Source organism: Microcaecilia unicolor, chromosome 4 (assembly GCF_901765095.1).
Source record: "Microcaecilia unicolor chromosome 4, aMicUni1.1, whole genome shotgun sequence".
NCBI classification, from domain to species: domain Eukaryota; kingdom Metazoa; phylum Chordata; class Amphibia; order Gymnophiona; family Siphonopidae; genus Microcaecilia; species Microcaecilia unicolor.
Window position 1 is genome coordinate 296,681,999 of NC_044034.1, and position 16,032 is coordinate 296,698,030.

The following is a 16,032-nucleotide window of genomic DNA, read 5'->3' on the forward strand; positions in this document are numbered from 1 at the left end:
GGTTCAAGTGCTTTACTACTCTTTGTCAGTTTGCCTCAGTACTTCTTCAAAGTTCACCTCTGGGTATGCAAGGCCTTCCCTCTGACATGCCCGACCCACCAGAAACAGAATGTTACATCAGGAGAGGTGGGATATGGCAGAGGAAAGGTCTTGCATGGCTGGCAGCATGTGTCTTGAGCATCGCTGGTTAAGAATTCAATGTTGATGAGCTTCAGGACAGGGAGGGGAAGGAAAGAGGTAGAGAGAGATGCTAGACTACGGGGAGCCAGAATGCAAGTAGTACTCATGCCTGAGAGTTTGAAAAGGGGCTCAAATGCATGTGTTACACGTGTGTGACTTTAGTATCAGCATCTGTCAGACTGGTGACTCATGAAGACCACTTTTAGCTGTGTAGCACCTACGCTCTGAAATAAGTTCCCATGGAGCTTTGGATGGAATCTAATTTGATGAAATGCCATAAGCAGCTTAAGGCCTGGTTGGTTGTACAGGCATTTTCTGGTTATTAAGATAGTTGCTGTTTCTTGCTGTACTACCTGTTAGCATCTTCAGCGCTTTACCAGAAATAATTTTACAGAGGAGTGACAAAGAAGCTTTGATTCCTGAGGCAGGCATTTCATGCCGAAACACGGCTCCTTGTCGAGTCCTGGTTTAACTTGATGTTCAAATAAAGGTTGACTTTTGTTTACACCTTTGGAGTCTCCGCTTGAATTTGTTTTGGAAAGCTGCTTGCTATCCCTACTTTGGTGTTTTTGGATTTGTGCTTGTGTGTAGGGGTGTCTCTCCCTTTTTCTTGCTTCAGACTGGATATGCCACATGGCCTTTAACTGCCTTCATTTTTCTCTGTTTCTATGTTACAGATTAGATGTGTCATGTGTCCTTTCAGAGCTGTGCTGGAGATCCAGAGAAGAACCAGAAATATTATTTAACATAAATACAAGTTACTTTGTTGAAAAAGAAAGCTTAGCTTCTGGACACATTTAGGAAGCACAACTGAAGGGTTAAAAAAAAAAAAAAAAAAGACTAGTGCTACCTTATTACAAAGCCTACTTTTATTACAAACTTAATACATTTAGATACAGACCATAGAGCTACATGATTGCTCCTTTCTGAACAGAGGCCATTTTAGACAGAGATCTACGATACTTATTTCCTTCCACCCCAACAAATGCAATTTGAAGATGATCAAATCAAGCATCTGCTTATCTTTGTTCATCTATTATACAGGCCCCAGGAACTGAATCTCAGTAAGTTGGCTGTTTTTTTTTTTTTTTGCTCCCTTTAAGCCTGTGGTCCCTTTAAACCGAAGTGACAGTGAAAAGAAGTTTTACCATTCTGTCACTGTTTGCAAACATGTGACCATGAGATTACCGCTGTTTCTCCCCACCCCTCACACTGGGGCTGGACAAATCAGCACAGAATACACTCATTTCTTGGATAATAGGCGGCCATCTGAAAAGAGACTATAAGAGCCCATGCCAGGCGTCATAATGTAAAACTCTCAGGCAGCTGGGTAGGGATACAGCCTCTTTCTATAATGAATGCACCACTGCCTACAGAAGAATAAACTGGGGATACTCTCAGCAATCTAGATGATACCAAAGTCCCAACACCACTTTGTTAAAAAGAAAACATACCTCATCCAATCTGGGACCAAAGTAATCAGACATGAACCAAAGTTTGCACAGAAGTTTGGGCCTCTGACTTCACATCCAAATGCATCTTTAACCTTAATTATTAGAAACAGATTAGTACCAACCATCCTTAATCCAGTTGCTGCTAAGAACATGATATACCGGTGGAAAATAGGGTAAAATGAAGATATGCAGCAAAAGGGTTAAATTCTCATTCCACTGGTAACCTACTTTGTAATATTAAACAAGATTTCCACATTTTGGCTGACGTTTCCGACTTCTACCATGCACTCCAATTGCTTGTAGTGCAGCAATGGAAAAGGAAACCCAGGATGCATTCTTCCTGTGCTGTCATCATTGGATAACGTGTTAGGCACTTCTGGTTCCCAAATGTGGCTATTTGGTTATTTTCTTGTGACCTACACAGTTGGTACTGGCTTTGGAACCGGTCTCAATAACAATGTTGGGCTTTGAATACTACTTTCAAGTTATGAAATCTGGCAACTGGATGCATTACTTACCTCACTAGACATTCAATGGGACAATTTCTTCAGATCTCTGCTGTCTGTTAATCTCATTTTATGTCTGGGATTGGTAATTCTACTCTCCATTTTAAGAAACCCAGACTAAAAATCTCAGAATGCTTAGATAGCAGTTTTGAAAACCAATTTGTTTGGTCAAAATAGAGAAAGCATCATCTAGATCGCCTAGCCACAAAGATTCAATACCCTATCAGGCATATTTTCAAAGCACTTAGCCTTCCAAAGTTCCATAGGTTTCTATGGAACTTTGGAAGGCTAAGTGCTTTGAAAATATGCCTCTATGCTTCCCAAAACACCACCAACAATTAGGTAAGAAAATAAAAGGAAGATGTGAACATTGATTAACTTAATATTGTACATTGCTGAAAATTGGAAGAAACTTCACTGCATATTTTTGGCCAGCCTGTGCATTCTGCAAAACATGATATAATCTTTCAGGAACTTGATTATTCATAGGAAACAATCCAATGTACAGAAATATACATAATCAAATCAGCCTCTCTAGTAATTATTTAACATTTTTCCCGACTTTGGTCTTAAACTCAAACATTCAAAGTTAAATTTGCCCATAAGACCTAGAACAGTATTTTAGAAAAGATGTCTGAATCGTGAATTCAGACGTCCAAGTCAGGTTGTCTGAAATTCCGCCAAAATAGAACAGGATCTGCCAATGGTAGAGCCTGTTCTAAAATACATAGTGAAATGGATGTCCATGTGCCAGTTATATCCAGTATGCACATCTATTTTAGGAACATAAACCTTCAGAATATAAGCAGCGCCACACATGAACATAGTTGTCCATGTGCTGCCACAGTGACAGTTATGTTGTGAAATGGCAATATAGAGGCCTATGTGCTGCAAAGGCCTATGTGTCAGCCATTTTTGAACCATGGACAATTATGTCTCCTGCTGCTGTCACCTAGGCCAGCATCCCTTGCTAGTTCTGAATTCAGGGGAGATGACACCAACTACTGGGGGATGAAGGAGGTGACCTTTTGGACACTGGCACCTTTACGGTGATGCCTAATTTGCAGAAAAGCTCCTAATGGACATTTACAATTTTTTTTTACCCACCACGCTCTATGCTGGTCAATTTTATTATAAAAACAATCACATTTGATAAAAAGTACATTTTTTTTCTTGTTGCTTTTGGCATAGATCTGCTCCTGGCAGAAGTGGTAACAGTGGTGGTTATGAGGGTCACTGGATCAGTTCCACGTAGTTTGCAGGGAACATTCCGAAGTGCCCATCAGGGCCATATCCACGCCACCAGCCTTCATCAATCATCTCGATGCCAGTGATGATGTTGTCAGGGTCGAAGGAGATCTCCGTATCATCAGCTATGGTGTGTGGGGAGGGGGGGGAGAGATAGAGAGTAGATAAGGATGAGTATGGCAATGAAGTCTTGTCTTTAACTAAACCCTCCCTCTGAAATATGTCATCAGTAAATGTGGCTGTTAGCTCTCCTAAGGTTCACCATTTCCCTCACGAGTTGCTTCTGAAAATCGTTAACATGTTTCCTGGCTGATAAAAAACCACTGCAAATGCTGCATCCGTGAAGCTCAGTTTGAAAATCATAGCTCGTCTTTATTCTGGTAGCTGTTCCCCCCTCCTTTTGCTAGTTATGGGTCTCCTGCACCACAGCCAAGTCACAAACCAGACTCTAGTACTTCAGGGCTCAGCATGTCAAGGAGGTGATGCCCTCAAAGCTCCCAAAGCACCTTATTACCCATGGAATGAGGAAGGGGAAACAAATGGACAAAGACAAAATGTTCCATGTTTATACTTAATTATTGCTCACAGAAAATGGATCACAGTGCTCAAGATGTGTTCTTTCCACACCTCATCTCATTAGACAGTGAGCAGATATCATGAAACAAAAGAATTATCATCAGAAAGCAACTCGCTCAATGTTTCATAATACTGATTATAGAAAGAACACATCCTGAGCTTTGCAATCCATGTTTAATTTTTTGTGTCGTATCCATGTCAGCAGAACAGTTTTTTAAAAACTGTAAACTAAGCCGATAGGAACTGCTTTTCCTGGGTTGCTAGAGGCATTAAGCCTCCAAGGCACAGAGAGAGCCTGACCAAACACCATGTCTTGTGTTATTCTTTCCTTGTCTTTAGAGACTAACTAATTAACAGAACCAACAATTATTTCTTTTTAACCAGGATAAGTAAATTTGTAATTAAATCCTTTAGTTTTTAACCATAAAATACAAATTTTTCATCATCTGCTGTACTTGTTGGAAAGATTGGAACAAGTGAAATGTAGATGAAGTGCAAAGGCAGGGTTACTATTTTTTTTTTGTTTGTTTAAAGAGGAGGTATCCCTGATTTAGATCCAGGCTCAATTCCCAGACCGGGCATTTGTTCTTTGAGCTGTGACACTGTATTCATCCCCAAAAGGAAGGAATGTCCCAACACTGTACAAAATCAATGCCCACTAGATAGTGGCTCGCCAGAAAATTCAGCAGACTCACTCCACTAATAGCATTTGTCTCATCCAGAGCACTTCTCTTTGCTGTACTTTCAGACTGTTGTATTTGTGAGCATACAGAGTCGTTGCCTATTCTGTTTAATATCTACCTCAAGCCACTAATTGAGCTTATTTAGTTGATGGATACTCAGTTCTACATCTACACAGTTGACATGCAGCTACTCATACCTGTTGAACCAGACTTACCTACAGCTCTGAAAAACTACTACCTGTTTCACAGCAATTCAAGAATGGGTTGAGCAAAAACAAAAAACAAACTTTACCTGAACCTAAGTAAAACTGAGCTCCTGAGGGGTCCCTTGCACATGGGCAAATACCCAACATCAAAATCTCTCTTGGGAGATATGAACTCCCCCTTAAATCAGAAGTCAGGAACTTTGGGGTATAGCTAAACTCAACACTTATGCTGACCCCCCAAATCCATGCTATCTATCATCTGCAACAACTATGCTGTTTCTCTCCATATATCGAGAAGGCAAGTCTTGTCACACTGGTTCATGCCATTAACAACCTCAAGCCAGAATTCCTGTAATGCACTCTATACTGGTCCAACTACAAAGGGTTTGCAGCAGCTCCAATTGCTTCAGAATGCTCCATCAAGACTGACAGTAGGTTGTAAGTGGCATTGAGGGGCATTTTCGAAAGAAACGTCCAAGTTGCAATTTGGACATCTTTGCAAAACGGCAAAATCCAGGGGCAGGGAAAACCGTATTTTTGAAAAAAGAGGGACGTCCATCTTTCATTTCAAAAATACAGTGAATGATACATACCTGTAGCAGGTGTTCTCCGAGGACAGCAGGCTGATTGTTCTCACGACTGGGGGTGACGTCCGCGGCAGCCCCCACCAACCAGAAGAAGCTTCGCGGGCGGTCCGCACGCGGGGCACGCCCACCGCGCATGCGCGGCCGTCTTCCCGCTCGTGCGTGACCATTCCCGCCAGTTGAATGACAAGCAAGAAACAACATGAAAACGCAACTCCAAAGGGGAGGAGGGAGGGTAGGTGAGAACAATCAGCCTGCTGTCCTCGGAGAACACCTGCTACAGGTATGTATCATTCACTTTCTCCGAGGACAAGCAGGCTGCTTGTTCTCACGACTGGGGTATCCCTAGCTCTCAGGCTCACTCAAAACAAGAACCCAGGTCAATTGAACCTCGCAACGGCGAGGGTATAACAGAAATTGACCTACGAAGAACAACTAACTGAGAGTGCAGCCTGACCAGAATAAATTCGGGTCCTGGAGGGTGGAGTTGGATTTACACCCCAAACAGATTCTGCAGCACCGACTGCCCGAACCGACTGTCGCGTCGGGTATCCTGCTGGAGGCAGTAATGTGATGTGAATGTGTGGACAGATGACCAAGTCGCAGCCTTGCAAATCTCTTCAATAGTGGCTGACTTCAAGTGGGCCACTGATGCTGCCATGGCTCTAACACTATGAGCCGTGACATGCCCCTCAAGAGTCAGCCCAGCCTGGGCATAAGTGAAGGAAATGCAATCTGCTAGCCAATTGGAGATGGTGCGTTTCCCGACAGCGACCCCTAGCCTGTTAGGGTCGAAAGAAATAAACAATTGGGCGGACTGTCTGTGGGGCTGTGTCCGCTCCAAGTAGAAGGCCAATGCTCTCTTGCAGTCCAATGTGTGCAACTGACGTTCAGCAGGGCGGGTATGCGGCCTGGGGAAGAATGTTGGCAAGACAATTGACTGGTTAAGATGGAACTCAGACACCACCTTCGGCAGGAACTTTGGGTGGGTGCGGAGCACTACTCTGTTGTGATGAAATTTGGTATATGGAGCATGAGCTACTAGGGCTTGAAGCTCACTGACCCTACGAGCTGAAGTAACTGCCACCAAGAAAATGACCTTCCAGGTCAAGTACTTCAGATGACAGGTATGCAGTGGCTCAAAAGGAGGTCTCATCAGCTGGGTGAGGACGACGTTGAGATCCCATGACACTGCAGGAGGCTTGATAGGGGGCTTTGACAAAAGCAAGCCTCTCATGAATCGAACGACTAAAGGCTCTCCAGAGATGGCTTTACCTTCCACACGGTAATGGTACCTGTGCCTGACGAGGCCTTCGGGCCGGCTGGGTGTACCTACGCCTTGCAAAAGGAATAGGGCGCAGCCTGCCGGGCCTGGGAAAAACGTCCACCTGCTGAGGTGGATGCTGAAGGCGCCCGGTGGGAGAGCTTGTCGAGGGCGGTTTCCCGCTGATGCAGTTGGTCCACCAGCTGCTCGACCTTCTCACCAAAAATGTTATCCCCCCGGCAAGGGACATCGGCCAATCTCTGCTGGGTGCGGTTGTCCAGGTCAGAGGCGCGCAGCCATGAGAGCCTGCGCATCACTATACCTTGGGCCGCAGCACAAGATGCCACGTCACAGGTGTCATAGATACCCCTGGACAGGAACTTTCTGCACGCCTTCAGCTGCCTGACCACCTCCTGATAAGGCCTGGACTGCTCCGGCGGGAGCTTATCGACCAGGTCCGCCAGCTGCTTCACATTGTTCCGCATGTGGATGCTCGTATAGAGCTGGTATGACTGGATGCGGGTCACGAGCATGGAGGATTGGTAGGCCTTCCTCCCAAACGAGTCCAGAGTGCGAGACTCCCGCCCCGGGGGCGCCGAGGCGGTATCCCTCGAACTCCGTGCCCTCTTGAGAGCAGAATCCACGACCGCCGAGTCATGGGGCAATTGTGGCCGCATTAACTCTGGGTCCGAGTGGATCCTGTACTGGGACTCTGCTTTCTTGGGGATGGTGGGATTAGATAATGGTCGCATCCAGTTCCGAAGCAGTGTCTCCTTGAGGACATTGTGCAGCGGCACTGTGGTGGACTCTCTAGGTGGTGATGGATAGTCGAGGACCTCGAGCATCTCAGCCCTCGGCTCATCCACAGAGACCACGGGAAAGGGAATGCAAATAGACATATCCCGCACAAAGGAGGCAAAAGAGAGACTCTCAGGAGGCGAGAGCTTCCTCTCAGGTGAAGGCGTGGGGTCCGAGGGAAGACCCGCAGACTCCTCTGAGGAGAAATATCTGGGGTCCTCCTCTTCCCCCCACGAGGCCTCTTCCTCGGTATCGGACATAAGCTCATGTAGCTGAGTCCTGAACCGGGCCCGGCTCGACGTCGAGGCGCCGAGGCCTCGATGTCGTCGAGCGGTGGACTCCCACGCCGGCGGGGACGAAGCTCCCTCCATCGACGTCGATGGGGACTCCACCTGCGTGGCGGTCGAGACCGGCGCCGCAAGCGGCGGCGGCGGCATCGACGGCCTCGGCACCGGGCTAGAGCTCACCGGCGCCACAGTCATCGGCGCCGAGGGCGCAAGCACCCCCGGCGCCGGCACAGCCTGGCGCATCAGCCCTTCCAGGATCCCCGGAAGGATGGCTCGGAGGCACTCGTCCAGGCCCGCTGTCGGGAAAGACGTGGGGGCCGGTAGAGGCATCGGTGCCGGAAGCTGCTCGGGTCCAGGAGACTGCACCGAAGTGCTGGGACCCTGACGTGGCGGTACCTCCACCACCGAGGGGGACCTCTCCTCTCGACGCGGATGCTTCGGCGTCGACTACTCTCCGGTACCGAGAGCCGGATGCGTCGAGGGCGACCGGTGACGGTGCTTCTTTGCCTTCTTACGGTGCCCGTCACTGGTGCCGGGTGGTATGGAGGAGGAGGAGGTCGATCCCCCTCGGTCCCGAGGAACCGGATCAGACAGGGTTCGGTCCCGAAGGCCACGGGCTGAAGGAGTGACCGGGGCCGACTGCCCACGCGGTCTCTCACCTCTACCCTCACCGGAGGACCGGCGGGCCGACGGGACCTGTTCTCCTGGGGTCGATGCCATCGATGCCGATTTTTCGGGCATCGATACCGGTACCGAAGAACCGGGCGTCGATACCGATGCCGTCGAAGTCGACGTCGAGGGGCCGGCGCAAGTTCCAAAAAGGCGGTCCCGCAGAACTTGCCTCGCAACCTGAGTCCGTTTCCGGAGACCGAGACACAGAGAACACGACTTGATATTGTGCTCCGGCCCGAGGCACTGGAGGCACCAAGCGTGGGTGTCGGTCTGCGAGATCGGCCGGCCGCACCGACCACACTTCTTAAATCCACTCGGGACCTTCGAGGACATCGACGGAAAAATCGCGTCGGCAAAGTTAAAGTCGTCGATGGTGGCGGAAATCACACCTCGAAAAAATAAATCGATCGCGCGGCCACAAGGCCGCAATGCGACGCCCTCGCTAGAAACGAGGGAAAAAGGAGCGCGTGCTCTTCTTTTTTTTTTTTTTTGTGAAGAAAAGAAAACTGGAGCACGCGGCAACCGAATAAACGAAAATTAAACAAATCGCGTAAACGCGACGGTCTTTCCGGGGCTGCGAAGGGAGAGCGGCGACGGCACAACTCTCCTCAGGCGCGGAAAAGAAAAGACTGGCGGGAACGGTCACGCACGAGCGGGAAGACGGCCGCGCATGCGCGGTGGGCGTGCCCCGCGTGTGGACCGCCCGCGAAGCTTCTTCCGGTTGGTGGGGGCTGCCGCGGACGTCACCCCCAGTCGTGAGAACAAGCAGCCTGCTTGTCCTCGGAGAACGTCGTAGACGTCCAAATCCTTAAATACGTCCATGTCAAAAACGTCCAAATGCAAGCCATTTGGAGGTGGGAGGAGCCAGCATTTGTAGTGCACTGGCCCCCTTGACACGCCAGGACACCAACTGGGAACCCTACGGGGCACTGTAGTGGACTTCATAAAATGCTCCCAGGAACATAGCTCCCTTACCTTGTGTGCTGAGCCCCCCAAAACCCACTACCCACAACTGTATACCACTACCATAGCCCTTAAGGGTGAAGGGGGGCACCTATATATGGGTACAGTGGGTTTTGGAGAGCTCGCTGTTTCCTGCACAAATATAACAGGTAGGAGGGGTATGGGCCTGGGTCCGGCTGTCTGAAGTGCACTGCAATACCCACTAAAACTGCTCCTGGGACCTTCATGTGCTGTCATGGACCTGAGTATGACATCTGAGGCTGGCACGACATATTTTTAAAGATTTTTTTTGAGGGCGGGAGGGGGTTAGTGACCACTGGGGGAGTAACGGGAGGTCATCCCCGATTCTCTCCGGTGGTCATTTCGGGCACCTTTTTGTGCCTTATTCGTAAAAAAAAACACGTCCGGGTGAAAACGTCCAAGTGTTCGTCAGGGACGTCCTTGCTTTTTTCAGATTATGGGTCAAAGACGTCCAAGAGTTAGGCACGCCCAAGTCCCGCCTTCGCTACGCCTTCAACATGTCCCCTTGAAATTTGGATGTCCTTGCGACGGACTGCAGTTGGAGACATCCAACATCGGGTTTCAATTATACTGATTGGACGTCTCTGGGAGGACGACGTCCATCTTCCAACATATGTCGAAAGATGGACGTCCTTCTCTTTCGAAAATGAGCTCCACTGTCACATCACACTATTTCTGCAAAACCTTCACTGGCTATCAATACCATATAAGGCTAAATTTAAAACTATGTCGCATCTTCAAAGCCCTTAAAGGAAATGGACCAGAGTACTTGAGAAGAGGATCTCTCTTTACACACCTCCAAGGTTGCCAAGGTCCTCCCAAGGAATTTCCCTAACCACACCCTTTCCAAAGGATATCACACAATGTGACACCTGTCAATGGCCTTCTTCATGGTAGCCCTCAAACTCTGGAATGCACTATCCAAGAGACTTTGCTCAATGCAAGACTATCTCTACTTCAGGAAACAGGTGAAAGCTTGGCTCTTTTCCCAAGCTTTTAATGGAAGCAGTAACTAACTAGTTAGTCACACATACATATACACAAGGACTAACACTGGCTGCACTAATCATACTCAACAAAGTGTTTGGACTATCTTCCAACAATGGAATTAACTATGTCTTGTCCAACCTGCAGAAATTCAAATAGTTACTTTCTTGCCAAAGTTGTAACAACAAATAGTCCCGTAACTTTGACTCTAAATGCACAAAACCTCTGTCATGTACTCTGTAACTAAATGTCAGTGGGTAAAGACAGAAGCAATTAGCTAACCGTGAAAAATATTGATGTCAAATAAGAATAACCAGATAAATACCCGCATATATACATATCCAGTCAAAATAAATAAAAGCCTCCATTTGGACAGCGGGAGAGCTATGATTTACTAACTATACCACAACAAAGATCTCTGCAAGTGCTCTCAGCTTTCCCTTTGACTCTTCTCTGCTGGGCTTTAAAGACTCAAAACAAAATCTGTCTAATTGGATAGCTGACTACATCACTTTTTGTTGCCACCAAGCAAATCTGTATTCACCTGAACGAATGGGATTCCACCAACTGCAGACAAAAGCAGTCGCTGTGGCCAACTTATCGTCCGCTTCTATCCAAGAGATCAGCCACATAGTCCTTTGTCCATACCTTCCATCAAACACTACTGTCTGATGCCTCCTCAAGATCAATGGTATTTTTGGACAGACTATCTCACCATTCACATAAAAGTTTCTCACCTATCACCCCACATATTTCCTACCTGTGTTGTCAAATGGGTTAGCTTTGATGTCACCAACAATGTGGCTCATTATCCTGACCCGTCTTCAGAGAAGGGGAGTTGCTTACCTGTAATGGAGGTTCTCCACAGACAGAAGGATAATGCAGATGCATCATCCTTCCCACAGTCCCTTCAAAAAGAAAAGTAAAAAAAAAAGAAAAAAAGAGAACCACATGCTGCCACAGAAAGAATGTATTGCTATGTCTGTGTGAACCTTATACCTTTGGACTGGTACCGAGGGAAGTAGCAGCAATGCTCCAACACGAAAACACATATGCATGTCCACTAAATCTTTTCAAGGTTCTGAATTAGAGTATGGTAAACCTGTATCAGGAGCTGTCAGATGCTGTGGTCTGCACAGAACCCTTGTTAAACGTAAGCAACTCTACTTTCAGGCTTCTAAGGCCTATTGTGCTTTTACATTTATTTCTCTCTTATATTTGTTGGCAGGGTTCCCCAAAGGAATGTGGACATCTGTGCACCCACATATCCATCAAGTAATCTGTAAAACCCAGGGAGTGCCAAGAATGTACATGCCAAGAACTGGAGGAGGAGTAGGCCTTACAGAAATAGATTACACATATAGAGCTGCTATCATAGGCCTCTAAACATATTTAACAGCATCAACAAATTCAAATACTAAACAAGTGCTGAAATACTAAAGCAAATAGCCACAGTTGATTTTCATCCTTAAACCTGGTCAAGCATTCAAGCAATCTGGGAGTCACTTTGGACTGCCATGCCACTTAAGGCCCGTAGTCGGATACTTAATATGAGGCCATTTTATCATCATATTACATAGTAGTTACTTCAAGAAGCTGCTTTACTGGATTGCTGAATTTGTCCTGGTTCTGCTGTAAAGAATTCCACCGAACCGGGCTATAGCAGATTCATGGTTTTATTTTAGTTGTAAGTAAAGCTTTACATTGGGATTGGGAGGGTGGGGTGGGGGAGGTTATATCTATAAAAGCAAACATTGAAATAGCATCTCAGCTTGTATTAGCTACCCATATATATTCTTTAAGGTACATCTCAGTTATATTTGTTCCATGTTTGCAAGCAGATTTTCAACATTCTTGGTCCCCAACTCTGGAATACCCAGAACCTCCGGAAACGCCCTCTCACTTTATAAAGAAAAAACTAAAAGCTCACCTGTTTACTCAAGCCTTTGATACCTTTGCCACTTAGTGACCGCTGGTCTACTAGCCCTGCACGATTGTGTCCCATCTTCTTTCCCTCATCCCTCTCCCCTGACCCCCTACTATCTGCTGGACCCCTCTCCCAGTTCCTAACACTCTTTTACTGTATGCTGCTCTTTCCTTTACTATCTTAATGGAAGTTCTTTCATCCCTTTGTCCTCTATTATATTATGTAAACCGCTTTGATGGCTATCCCGCAAGAAGTATATCAAGCCGCTAAATAAACAAATATAAACAGGATAGAGTCAGTTCAGAGGGCAGCTACAAAATTGGTCAGTGGTCTCTGTCACGAAGCATATAGGGACAAACTTACAGACGTCAACGTGTATACTCTAGAAGAAAGGCGGGAGAGATGGGATATGATAGAGATGTTTAAATACCTCCGTGGCATTAATGTACAGAAGATGAGCCTTTTTCAAATGAAGGAAAACTCTGGAATGAGAGGACATAGAAATTGGCTCAGGAGTAACCTAAAACACACACTTTCACAGAAATAGTGGTGGACGTGTGCAATGGCCTCCTGGTGAAGGTTGTAGAGGCAGGGACTGTGTCTGAATTTAAGAAAGCACAGAACAGGCACGTGGGATCTCTTAGGAAAAGGAGGAGTTAGTGGTTACTGAGGATGGGCAGACTGGATGGGCCATTTGGCCCTTATTTTATTTATTTACTGCATTTGTAGCCCCCATTTTCCCACCTGGAGTAGGTTCAATGTGGCTTACAGGTTACTTAGGGAAAACAGATTACATGGTAAGATTCAATGTGGCTTACAGGTTATATTAGGAAAAACAGGTTACATGGTAAAGAGCAATGTGAAGTGACAAGATTTATGGGAAACAGATGGTTCTGGGTTTTTTTGGAGTGATAGAAAAAGTTCTGATTAGGCCGAGAACATGGTTGTGGAGTGCTGATTGATCGTCTGCTAGAACTATTTGGGTTTGATGGGGAAGAATGAGCTAAAAAATGGGCTTTCAGTTGTTTTCTGAACTGTAAGTACTGTAAAACCCAATGCCATCATGGATTTTAGATCATTACATAAGTTGTTCCAGATTTTGGTGCAGATATAAATGAAGCAGGTTGTGTACGTGGTTTTCTATTTCAGTCCTTGACAACTGGGAAAGTGAGATAAATCTCGTGCTATTGGTTGTGTTGCACAATGGTAGGTTTATTAGATCGATCATATATTCCGGGGAGAGGTCGAAATTATTCTGTAAGTCAGTGTGCAAATCTTGAAGGATATTCGTGCTTTGATGGGATGCCGAGCTACTTTATCTGCTGTCATGTTTCTATGTTTCGAAATAAAATTGGAAACTTGGAAAGTGTCAAAGCAAACAATTATTCTGTATTACATGTGAAAAAGTACAATCAGAGACCAAGAAAATGTGACGGAAAGATACTGAAGTTATCACATTATATTGGGCACAGCTGGCCCAGTTAAGAATTTCCAAACACATCTTGATATATGTGCATATTACACCTTCTGAACTCCAGGAGACGTTTCTCTTTTAAACAGGCATTAGTAGTTCATCGGGGCGAGTTAAAGTTCCAATATTTTTTAGCTTACGTGTAAAGTTCATTTCTCTCATGGTGCGTTTGAAGACATACCCATTAGGAACCCGTTCAGAGAGTGAGACAACAACAGATCAGATGCTACCCACACTCTTCCATCACAGCAATATTAAACATGAACACTCCAATGAAGGGTGCCATACCAAAATCAGCAAAACACATTAAAAAAATTCCATAAAACAGAAATAAACAATTCATACTGGGGAACCCATGTCATCATTATCCACAAGACATTTAGGGGGTAAGTGTATAACACTGATGCTAACAGTTATATGCCCACTATGTATGCAAAAGGTTAGAATAATGGTGTTTACGTGCAGATGTGCACACTCACATCACCAAGTGCTGCTCTGTAAATACCTGCTTAATCTGCAAGTGGTGTGTACACATGAGTGGAGCCTGGGCAGAGTATGTGTGGGGCTCAAACTTAAGCATGTAACTTCTAGAACACTCTATGTTAAGTGCATATCCACAGCACTTAGGAGCTAACACGCCAGCTATATGGCTTAAGTGCTTGTGCCTAAATATTAAAGCGCATATATATCCTGTTAGGCTTGTATTCTATAAAGGAAGGTAAGACTTGCCCTCTTACCCCGATTCTATACATGGCGCTTCGAGTTGTGTGCATTACTTAATTAATAACAAGCCAGTCAGTGCTAATTGGTATCCTATCTAGCAATTATTAGCACTGATTGGTATTAACAAATGTGCAAGGCCTAAACTTTACATGAAAGTCCGAAACAGGGGTGTGGAAATGGGAGGGTCATGGGCGGATCAGGAGCGTTCCTAGAATTTATGTGCTTAATTATAGAACAAGGTGGAAGCCCACCTAATTTAGGTGCAAGGATTTGTACCATGTTTTGGTTGGTGCAAATGGCCACACCTAAAGTTAGGTGTGATTCCCAGCCATAAGCGCTATTCTATAAACCGCGCCTAACTTTAGACACGGGTTATAGAAAAGCACTCACTGTTTTGTTTTTTATCACTGATTTTTTAGGTGTTATAATATTGAATGTAGCCCACAGTTAACCTTTTACAAAAATAAGATAGCTTCCTACCTGCTTGATAGTCATATAGTGCCCGTGCACAGAGTCCCTTTTCTGTTAGGTCCTGATTCTGGTGCAAATCTGAGGTGGTTTCATAGCTGGCTTCAGGGTGCTGCACCTTTAGAGAAAAAGAGAGTAGAGAAAGGGAGAAACCAAAAGAGAGAGAGAGAGAGAGAGAGAGTAAAGCAGGGACATGGGAAAAGAGCACAGAGAAAGGAAGAAAAGGCAGAGAGCAAGAGTAAAGCGGGGAACAGGGAGAGGGAAAGAAAAGAATGGAGCCAGAGGAGGAAAAAAAAGAAAAAGAGGCAACAATGAGAAAAAAAACAGGTATAGGAGAGAGGCAGAGGCATGACACAGAAGGGAAAGAAAAAAATATATAAACTATTAATCCAGGTCTGACAACAAAGGCTTGGCATTCAGTTTGCGAGGGATGGGAAGGTGTACTATGGTGAAGAAGGGCTAAGGCCTTTGTTCCACCACTGCATGAGTAAGGATAGAGGGGGCTGAGTTTCTTCACTATATCTTGGGAAGCCGGAGGTATGGAGAGGTCTTTCCGTTGACAATCCTCACCTGCCCCATCCATTTACTACAAATTCTGTACTGTTAACATCTCTGTTTCTAAAAGGACTGGTGCCCCAATCTCCAGCTGACAGTACAGAGATGAGAGCAGAAACGTAACTCCAATACACTTTATCTGTCCATTAAATCAGGACTCACAAGCATAAAAATGAATCCAATCTGTGTTTAGATCCATACGTTGAGTCTTCATGAGAGCCTCAGAAATCATTCACAGAATATAATTTTTACAATATACGCAAAACACTCTTGCTTTCCTCCTAGTGTGACTGTATGAAATTAAGTTAAACCATGGCCTCCTACCACAAGCCTCTATACAAATCTACCTTCTCTTCCCTTGCAGAGAAGGAAGGGGAGGGATTTTGGATATAGCTCAATACAAGTTACATTCAGATACAGTAGATATTTTCCTGTCCCTGAAGGGACACCTAACCTCCA

General features: G+C 45.6%; 1 protein-coding gene across 2 annotated transcripts in view; it reads right to left on the bottom strand.

The window, feature by feature from the left end:
• Positions 1-3,357: 3,357 nt before the first annotated feature.
• Positions 3,358-16,032, bottom strand: part of DBNL (drebrin like) — a 54,105-nt gene continuing 41,430 nt past the window's right edge. For both annotated transcript variants that reach the window (XM_030201769.1, XM_030201768.1), the window contains 2 exons: positions 15,031-15,136; positions 3,358-3,513 (listed from right to left, as the gene is read on the bottom strand). In XM_030201769.1, coding sequence (XP_030057629.1) covers positions 3,374-3,513; positions 15,031-15,136 — 246 coding nt within the window. In that variant the 3' untranslated portion in view covers positions 3,358-3,373. The remainder of the gene's footprint in view (positions 3,514-15,030; positions 15,137-16,032) is intronic.